Source organism: Trichoplax adhaerens, genomic scaffold (genome assembly GCF_000150275.1).
Source record: "Trichoplax adhaerens TRIADscaffold_8 genomic scaffold, whole genome shotgun sequence".
In the NCBI taxonomy this organism is placed as follows: domain Eukaryota; kingdom Metazoa; phylum Placozoa; class Uniplacotomia; order Trichoplacea; family Trichoplacidae; genus Trichoplax; species Trichoplax adhaerens.
Genome location: NW_002060950.1, coordinates 3,014,938 through 3,025,528, shown reverse-complemented (window position 1 = coordinate 3,025,528; position 10,591 = coordinate 3,014,938). Strand labels below are relative to the sequence as shown.

General features: G+C 31.7%; 1 protein-coding gene across 1 annotated transcript; it reads right to left on the bottom strand.

Annotated features, from left to right (window-relative positions):
• Positions 1–768: 768 nt before the first annotated feature.
• On the bottom strand, positions 769–10,246 carry TRIADDRAFT_58766 (uncharacterized protein; the record flags this gene model as incomplete). Its single annotated transcript, XM_002114650.1, has 13 exons — positions 769–1,049; positions 1,207–1,551; positions 1,778–3,197; positions 3,345–3,560; positions 3,699–3,921; positions 4,437–5,442; positions 5,614–6,269; positions 6,499–6,569; positions 7,158–7,251; positions 7,417–7,626; positions 8,010–8,101; positions 9,011–9,062; positions 10,233–10,246. The coding sequence occupies 13 exons, from the start codon at positions 10,244–10,246 to the stop codon at positions 769–771; spliced, it is 4,680 nt and encodes a 1,559-aa protein (XP_002114686.1).
• Positions 10,247–10,591: the final 345 nt, after the last annotated feature.

Sequence of the window (10,591 nt, the reverse complement as noted above, 5' to 3'; positions counted from 1 at the left end):
TTTGTATATTTTATAACACTTTCAATTTTAGTTAAGAAATAAACAAATTTTGTAAATTGTTAAATCAAGAAATCCTTTCCAGAAGAACATAAAATTCGACAAGTTTCCATTAATTGACGTATAATCGTGAAAGATGAATGCAGTACCAGAATTTAGAAACGAGTAACTATCGTAACAGCTTGATGTTAATTTTTTCGCTTTAAAAATATCATATAATGTATAATACGTTAGAGCTTATATCATTTTTTTTAGGTTTCGGTAGGCCAATGGTCACTTTTTCGAGCTATATATCAATTAATCTCCATTCACTTCAATTCAGCAATTTTATTTATAGATTGAATAGCATCAAAATAATTTTATAATTTATATACGCATACATAGTACATCCACGACATAACTATTAGTGTATTTGAGTAATGAGTCAAGGAAATCCAATATTTAAATGGTAAAATTACTTGCAAATTAAATTCATTACTCTGAAATCTAATGTTGTTAAACAATAATGCTAATACATCAAACGCAATCAAGCGATTTGCGTCTATCATGCATTCCTTTATAAACTTGCTTTCTATTACTACCGAAAAGTAATTATATGGTACTTGACATCCAAACTTCTGATATTTACACAACCATAACCAAAATTACTCCTTCGTTGTCTTATTAGATATTTACGCGAGCACATTAAGAGCAAACTGGTTTTTTTGTATATGCTAGTTTAACATCTGATATGCGGATATTTAATACGGATACACCATCATACGATCAAATTTATTCGACTCTACCTTCAATAATATACTCGGGATACGCAGAATTATCATTAAAGACAATAAACATACGAGGCTTATTCTTGTGATCTACAGCTGAATGGACGCGTTCCCCTGAACTCCCAGGGATTATTGACAAAGTAGGTTTATTTCGATCTACTGAATCATCATAGATCCCTGTTAAAACCCGAACCAGTAGCAATCTATGATTTCCTAAACCACCGCCATAACTCAATGATAATTGAGCTTGTACTGCAAAATATGTTCCGGTACCATATACTGAGCCTATACAATTCAATAAAAAAAGCATGTATAGTTGTATACCATTAATTTCTAAGTAGCTAAGAAGTACTACCGTGTAATATCCACTTTACGCCTATTTACCACACTAGTTATGATTATCTTCTTGTGCGTTTATAGCAGTAGTTATCATTTAACTAACCAATTGATTTTCCTGAGTAATCCCTATTGAAACCACCTTGACATATCTTATCCACGTATTCTGTTTTAGTACAGTGAAATAAATATCTTTCAGCTTGAGTTCCAGGCTTGTATTTTTGTATTGCTTTGGTCACATCAGCCTTCATGGCTTGATATTTTTGGTACAAATTCCAATTTTGAACCCTTCTTAATCTACTAACGCAATATTTGGGAGCACTTGCCTTTATCATAGCAGCGACTTTATTTATTTCCTGTCTGTCTGTGACATAAACTGTGCTAAAATACCCATCTTCGATTTGATTTTCTGACACATTTTCCCAATTATTGGGTATAGGAATTGCAATACCTAATTTTACAGTTATGGTAGACAGTTAAAGTATACTTTGTTAAATAATAAGTTTGAAAATGAAAATGCAAAGATTTCAAGGACTAATATTAGGTCTCGAACTGATGAAAAAAATATTCTGACCATTAACTCCTATCTGTATATCTGTATTCGCTGCTAAACAAAAGATACTAAAACTCGCTATAATACTTCTTAAGTGCAATTTGTTTCAAGAGTTGTGAAATACCTGCTGCAGAAAATTTTCCTATTGGAAATTCTTCATTATCATCGAGTTTAATGTGCATATTCTCAAAATCGATCACTTTAGTTTCTGAATCAACGTAAAAATTCTTTTTTGCTTTATTTTTCTCGTAAATCTTAAAATTTCTTTCGATTTCATAGTTTAAGTTGGAATCGAATTTCCATTTAGTTTGACCAATTTTTGCGTACCACTTGGAAATATCCAATCCAAATTTTTGCTCACTGTTCAATATTTCCCCTAGGAAATATTGCTTACTTAGTTTATGGATAATAGCCATAGTGTTGACTATATCTTTTTCCAATCCCTGTATGTCTACAATTTTTCTCATTTTTTGACTGCTTAGAATAGTATTAAACTCCGACCAGCATCGTAATACGAGTCGATACCAACAATTTGTATCAATGACTTGGAAATAATCTTCATTAGAAATCCTGCGATGCGACCAAGTATCCATGGATTCATTCATTTTTGATTTTAAACGCTTTAATACAGCTTTATCTGAAGCAACATAAAGTATACTCACACCCGATGCTAGAACTGGCACGCTGTTCGTAATCTTCCATCCAGACGGGAAAGCCTCTTTCTTGATTTTCTGTTGCATCCACGTTGCTATTTCTCGAGCTCGATCATCATACCCAATAGCAAAATTAATACGCCTTATACTAATTTCAGATTCACAATGATCGACTATAAATTCCTTAATACTGTCTACTAGGCTATCAATATGGCTAGCATCCATGTTAATACTTAACAAAGGAATTGTCACGGATTTTTCATCGTTTGCATTCATACAAGCTAATACAGTCTTAACACCAACCAAACAATCGTAAATGCAAACCCGATAGAGATTACAACCTAATATATGTATGATTTGTAAAGTTTGTGATGTATGCGTTCCATCATTCGCAATTTGTATAGTTTCTGAAAGGGAATCTGAATAACTATGCTCAGAGCATAGAGCTGTTACATCCATGACAGCGTCTGCTTTCAAATCATCAGCGTTGCATTGATAGACCTCCACAAATACTTTTCTATTATTAGCTTCATACTGAGCAGAGAATAGCGATTTACTTTCATTCTCTAATTTTATACTTCTTTGCGAACTTGTAACCTTATGGACTAGCTCTTTTTGATGCAGTAATTGGTTTGCTAATGGGATAGCAGATGTTAGCGCTTTCTCGAAGGCATCAAGAGTTTTAACATCGGTTGGATAGATGATAAAACTGATATTTTGTAGATATTTTGGTCTGTCAAGAGCAAATTCAACTGATATTCTTATCATTTCCTTCGCAAGCTCATCAATATTGATGCCGGCTTCACCTGTTCCAATAGCAGGTATGGCAATGGATTGCTTATGTTCATCAGCTCCTTTTACTAGACAGTTTTGGACACGATTGCTAAGCCACTAAAATATTATCATGGAGAAATACACGTATATCGATCAGTATTGAATTAAGCGTGCATCGGTGCAGCAACTGAATATATAATTTTAATTTTATCACTATCATAATCTCATACAATAAATTCAATCTCAATTGCATACTCCACGTACCAGTAATGATCGGTCAGAGCTCAAGAATGGAATGTGATATACTGCTTTACAACCAAAATAGAACCCACTTGTATAACCAATACTGTCCACTGCAAGAGATCTTAGTTGAGAACGACATTCTGTAAGATAGGAACTTCCACCAGCTCTATTTAGAGCTTTAGCAATGTTACCATGGTCATAATCATTGAGGTCAATGGAATTAACGATAGTATCACACTAGCATAAACGAAAAATTGAAATGCAGTTAATTTTATCATAATACATATCATAACTCAAGTATGGTACGGTAACCAAAATGCCTATCCTTGCGTTAGAATCTTTTAACATAGATCTATTTGTGGCATTTTGATTTACCTGAGCTCCTTCTTTTTCAATTCTCCCTTTTACCAATCTAATAGTAACATTATTGACTTCCACTTTATCTTTTTCATTTTGTAAAATAGAAGAACAAGTTTTGGTGGTAGTTTTTGACGAAAGAGCGGTTCTAGCGTTTAGCACAGAAGATTGATAGACACCAGATTTTTGTCTATCTTTTTGTAAGTTTAGATTAAATTTACCTTTTCTCTGTGACAGCACACTAAGATTGGAATGGAATGAAAAAAGAAACGCTTATTACAGAGACTTGCATAGGAATAATTGCTAATGCTAGTATTTACAGAATATTATGAAATACTCAAATCTACGCTTACTACTAAAGATCGACATGAATATGCAGTGGATACCATAAACGCTGCAAACAGTATGCAAGGAATATTATGTAACACTCAACTCTACTTATATAGCTAAAAATTGACAAGAACGTATCGTAGATATCATATATCATTTTAATAGTATACATAGAATATTAAGTAATATTTAGCACTAATTATATTACTAAAGGGCGAATGCGTGTATGATGACTATCGCTTAAGCTAACAATATTATACACGGTATATTATGAGATATTTAGCTCTAATTCTACTGCTAAAGATTCTCATAAATATACAATAAATATCCTACACGCTGCAAATTGTGATCCTATCTGATTTTGGACGTCTGCTAAATCGAATTTCCATATCATTACAATTGCACAAATGGTTCTTCATAGCTTACCGATAATTTTCATTACTAGCGATGGCTATAATGCACGGCTTTGTATCTTTTAATCTATCCAACTCATCCATACTTAGACAACCGGTAAAAAATTTCCCAAGTCTAGAATACTTACTGAACGGACCTTCTCTTTCCACCACAATTTCAGCTACCATACTTTGAATTTTATCATGTATAGCTGTTTTATAACCTTGACGTTGTGTGATAAGAATATTTGCAGTCGTTACATTGATATCAGGATCATCTTCCAGTACTTCTACCATTTCAATTTGACATTTAAATTCCTTTTCCAATCTCCGAATATCATCTTGAAAATACATCCGTAGATATTCAATGATCAATGGAGGGTTAATATTAAGGCCGAACTTCATCAGCCTATCATTTTCTATTTTATCTGCAATAGCTTGAATTACTTTATCAACAATAACTAGAGGGCCAGTTGCAGTTATATTGCAAGTTTTAGTCCTATTATCTGATATTTCAGCTTCCAATTGAACCTTGCAGCACAAGGGAATACTTTCTTGAAGTTGAGTAAGAAATTGATTTTGATCCCCTGATATAGGTACATTAGTAATGTTGAATTTTTTAGACTTTACGCAGAAGATTTCTTTCAAAATTTTCGTCGCCTTTTCATGGACTTCAGAATCCAATGCAACTATGGAAATAGAAGTGCTATCCTTCATCTTGAAGACACCAGCGCTAATATTATCGTCTTGGAATTTCTTATTAATAAGTTCTCTCATTTCAGACTGTTGCGCGAGATAATTGCCTATTCGAGTGGGTAAATTGTCTATTCCATCGATTACACGAAAGAATGCAAACAATTTTTCCGTAAGATAAATATGTGTTCCACCGATCATATAGGCTATTAATTTGCTTCCATTATTGCCATTTGCAAATTCAAATGAAGCTTTATAACCTTCATCCCTGATCTTCTGTTCTAGATTAACTTGTTGCAGAAGAAAGCAAACTTTCTCGGGTACATCATATTCTTCCCGAACCATATCTATATCAGATACCGGAGAAATTGTAGTGTTAGTAAATTTAATCGTAAGAAGATTTCAATTCTATCCTGAACAGATGTTACTTCTTTAGACCTATTAATAGCAGAATTGCAATCAAATTCGATGCATGCAATAACTCAGCTCTATTCTACCTTCAATTATCGGATACTTACTATCTGCCGTATCTTCATGATCTACCCCATCATCTGCTAAATTTCCATGATCTGTTTCGCTATCTACCGTATCTTCATGATGTACCCCATCTTCTGCTAAATTTTCATGATCTGTTTCGCTATCTGCTGTATCTTTATGATCTATCCTACCATCTGCTAAATTTCCGTGGTCTGTTATGCTATTAGTCATATCTTTATGATCTGCAACACTATCGGCTAAATTTTCATGATCCGTTTTGCTATCAACAATATCTTGATGATCCATTTCGCTGTTGGTTATCTCTTCGTGTTCTATTTTACTAGGTGCAATAGCTTCTCTTACACCTTCTACACCTTCGTGAGATTTATGAGTGTTTTGACTTTCCATTAATTCATGCTTTAATTGCTCAATTCCATTCTGATTATCAATTTCAGGTTGGTCGACAGTATTTGTTTCCTCGGTCACAGATAGATTTTTGGGCAAAATTGTCGATGGCAGCAGATGGTTAAGTTCGCTTTTCAAGAGATTTTGAAGTCGGGAAGCCTCTTGCTTAAGAAATTTAGACTTAACATTCTTAGTAAATTTCACAGTAATGGGTTCTTCAATTAAAACCTCGAACTCATCCAAACATAGTACAGCAGTAAGAGCACCGGCTTGTCCGTTATATAATACATGTCTAAAAAAAGAATATTAATGTTAGTAACTTTAATTTTAATGCTACTGATCATAAGGCGTAACACTACTGAAGTTTAAACTACAACATAATATACGGTTTAAATTGTCAGAAATTGTAGAATAATATAATTTGTAATCTTCATAATATAATAATAATAAGATGAATAGCTCAATTGTCAGAATGAAAGACAAGCAGTAAAATAATCATTATAGGCGAGAAGTCTTATTACGCTTTATCAGATTTTATCATTTTCAAGCACGATACTATTCCAGCTTGACTCGCCAAATGAAAGAGCTCCATCTATAATTATAATAAAGATGAAATTGGATCAAATGATGTTATCGATAAAAATACCATGATATATAGTGACGTTATCAAACTCCAAGCGTAAAACTTAAATTATACTAGTAGATTTCTTGTATATATAGAATGGTAATTATGGCTGTAGAATAATAATAGAAAATCATTGCTTTGGTTAACAAATTTTCAGAGGTTTTACCAAGTTGTTGTTTTTAAAATATTCATTAATCGATTAATTCATCTATTAAAAGAATGATAGTAATCTCTATATAAGATATTATTTATTAACAAAAATTGATTGAATAGTACTGAATTGAGCTAAAATGGCTAATAGTCAGATAGATTATACACGTTGATCAAAAAAATTGTCAGCAGGGTATAAGGTAGCCTTATACCAATAACATCAATAAAAAGCTATTGGAAGAGCAATTCTACTCAATATCAAGTTACAAAGGAGATTTCCGGATCAATAACGGATAACGACGCTTATATTATCTCCTTGTGTTACAGCTTCGGTTGTGATGAATAAACTTTTTTGCTCATAGATAACATAAATCCGAGCATTTATTTACGAAGTACTTTATTCACCTCATGCATTGATTCAGGAACATTAGATATTGTGACAGCAGCCGAAGTATTGGCCAATCGTGATGAATTCATATTTTCGGTAACTTTAAGCTTTCTAAAGTTACAAAATATTTATAATTTAGCTTATGATTAATAGTCATAGCTGAAATGATTACTGATCTGGAAATTTGCATTATTATGAAATCAAACCATACCCAAAATAGCATAACAATAAAAGCAGCTCGTATTTTTCAACTAGAACTGACTAAATTCAACTTACTTATCTTCAATTTCTTTAATGTAAAAACAGCCTATTTCACTACTATTCAATTTATTCATATAACCATCGACCTTTGCATTTAATTGTCGACGTTTATAATATCCCATTTCAGCAGGCCAAAATACTCTTAATCTCATTCTGCCAATTCTTAAACCTCTTAACCTACTCATCAATATTTCAGCCTCTGTTTTTGAGTAAGCAATCAATTCCCTAAATCAATGTTACGAATAACAAATGAATGGAATATCAATGATCCATACAGGCATATATAATTTATTTGGATTTTACGTTTTCAATTATCGATTCATTTAAATTTAATAGGAAATTTAAAGGAATTAAAATAAAATTCAAATGTTACGTAGCGCTAACAATGTTCTAAAATCTATAGATGCAATAAATACAGCAGTTCATTTTTATAAAACACGACTAATGCCTTACTATTTGATCAAATATCGCAATATATTTTCATTATAAGAAAGGTGATATTTATTTAGCCAATATTTTTATATTTGTGACTGAGTTTAAACGTATACAAGATAGTAAAGTTCAATATTGTGGCATAACATTTAGAAATTTCTTATTATTTTACTTACGAAATTAGCCAAGACAGCTTCTTATCACACGTACATTTAATCATGCAAATTTCTGTATCAGGGCTAATTTCATTAACCGTCCGAACGAATTGCTGCAAGAGTAAATTAAAATTTGTTAGCAAATCAGCCATTGTTTATATCGCTCCTATGAAGGTGCTGATATGTATCGTTCAAAAAATTTGTAGTTAGTAAGGTACAAATAATTCTCTGAAGATTGAGAGCTTTCTAATTATATAACAACATTATCCAATAGGGTCATCAGAAATTACTATTGTCAAGTAGTGATGATCAGTTTATAATAGCTATCAGTATTACATGAGTACGTTATTCCGGTAAACACCTTCCGTCATATAAGAGTATGAGCTATTCAGAGCTTTGCCAATGCGAAAGCCACTCAAGTAATTAACACTTACTGTAGATATTCGTAGAAATAAACTGTAACTGATGAGTCTAAACATACGAATTTTATGGAATTATGGGAAAATACACTTGTCTACATACACCAACTCTTCTCTAGTATATGTCTTGTCTGCTATTTGGCAAAATGACCGGCCTAAATCAGCAGTGCTATTTTAGTGCTACTTTGATAATAAAATTAATAACTGAAAATACGGAAATTGTTTCTAATTGCTAAAATGAAGGCTTCTAATACCTAATTGGAGGGATCAAGAAAGCTATATTCAATTTTATCCTAACAGTCAAATTCTATATCTACCAATCTACTAGATCATTTCAAGTAATGAAATGAGTAAAATAGTGTAAAATCATTTGTTACAGTTTAGCACTTCTCATTATTTTCGCTAAATAAGATAAGACATCAGTATTAAGGGAAATTCAGATTATGCTTAACCATAAATAACAGTTTTCCATTGAAAGATATTAAAGTCTGGAAGAAGTCTATGTAAGTAACATTTTAAAGTACAAGAAGAAGAATAATAACTTATGATTAATTTGCTAATCAATAATATTTGATTACAAACTGGATTTCCTTCCTATATTACCCGTATAGCTCGTTTATGTATTCCGCAGGCATAAATAACATTCCATTCTGATCTAAATTATAATTAATAAAAATTCAGTTTAAATGTCTTCGACGTCAGATATCATTTGCAATTATTTTTTCCATATTATCTTTAATTTAAAATTCAAATCTTTGAAGCACGCCAGTACTTAGATACTTGATCCGAAATTGTTAAGTTTAGCCAATTAACAAATTTTAATTTATTTCTGCTATTCCAAATATTTATTGGTAACTTAAAACGTTTACTTCAAACTTTTTTTCAATTTATATTGTAGCATTAATAATGTAAAAGATGGAGAAATTTTCTATGTCCTTCGTGAATTTATGTCTAAAGAATAATTGTTTCCAGTCACTGAATGGCATAAGCCATGGATGACTAGATACTTTACTTAGGATCTAGTGGCTCGTACATAAGGATACAATTACATTGCTAAAAATCCTCTGGAATGGGCAGACTTTTAGCTCAACTTTATTATTGCTTGTTGTGTGGAAGGTAAATTAAGATACAGTAATCATTGTATTATATACAAGACAGCACAATTCGATATGCATAGCAGGCAAAACGACCATGACAACTGTAGTAGTTGAAAATAATAATATTACTGTTGTGATGGAGGGTTCGAAGAGTCAGATAATGTGGTTTTAGTTGCCATGCAGAGAATTGCACAAGGAGCTTAAGAAAAGAGGATACTTTATTGTAGATAGAAGTTAGGTACAGTGTGATAATTGTGGTAGGTCATTGTGGTAGTTGTCGTGAGTAAAGTGTGAATACTAACTGTGACTAATAATACAACTTGACAAATCTAAGGTAGAAAACGGCAGTATTTATAGCTATGGCATTAGAACATATACAGAGAATATGATTATGGATTAGATACAACATATACCATAACAGGTTATAGAATAGCAGATGATTGTAGAAAATAGCGAGGACTGTAATAACTAAATGTAGTAAGTCATATTTGAATGTAGAGCGAACAGACTGTAGATATATGTCTAAATATAAGAATATAGTAACAGTATATTCTAAATGCACTACAACTTTAAATAAAAGTTTGCTAGTATAGCATTTTAGTTCTACTTCAAAACTTTTGATAAAATGAAAGCTGCATTTTAAAAATTGGATATTTTACTCAAATAATTCTATAGCCATTATCATTTCTTACTTACAATCAGCCATAACAATTTTATTGCCAGCTTACCTTGCTGAAGCCATGCTTTGAAGTGAGAACTCAGAACTGCACTTACAAATTTTTGAACCCCCTTTATTCAAGCTTGAACATAATAAATTAAATCATGTAAAATATATTCCCGTTTACTCAATCCAGACTTTAGCATTCACGAAACTTCAATGCCTATTTTAAGTAAACCGTACAGCAATATTCAGGTATAATAATATCTGAAAAATAGCATAAACCCTAAAATTCTAGGAAATTGTATCCCAAATTAGACTAGTCATTACCTTGGAATTACTATCTTTACGTAAAATTTTACATCAAAAATACAAAGTAAAGTATAAAATACAGAAAATAGATATGTATAGAAGACTTGAAATTGAATT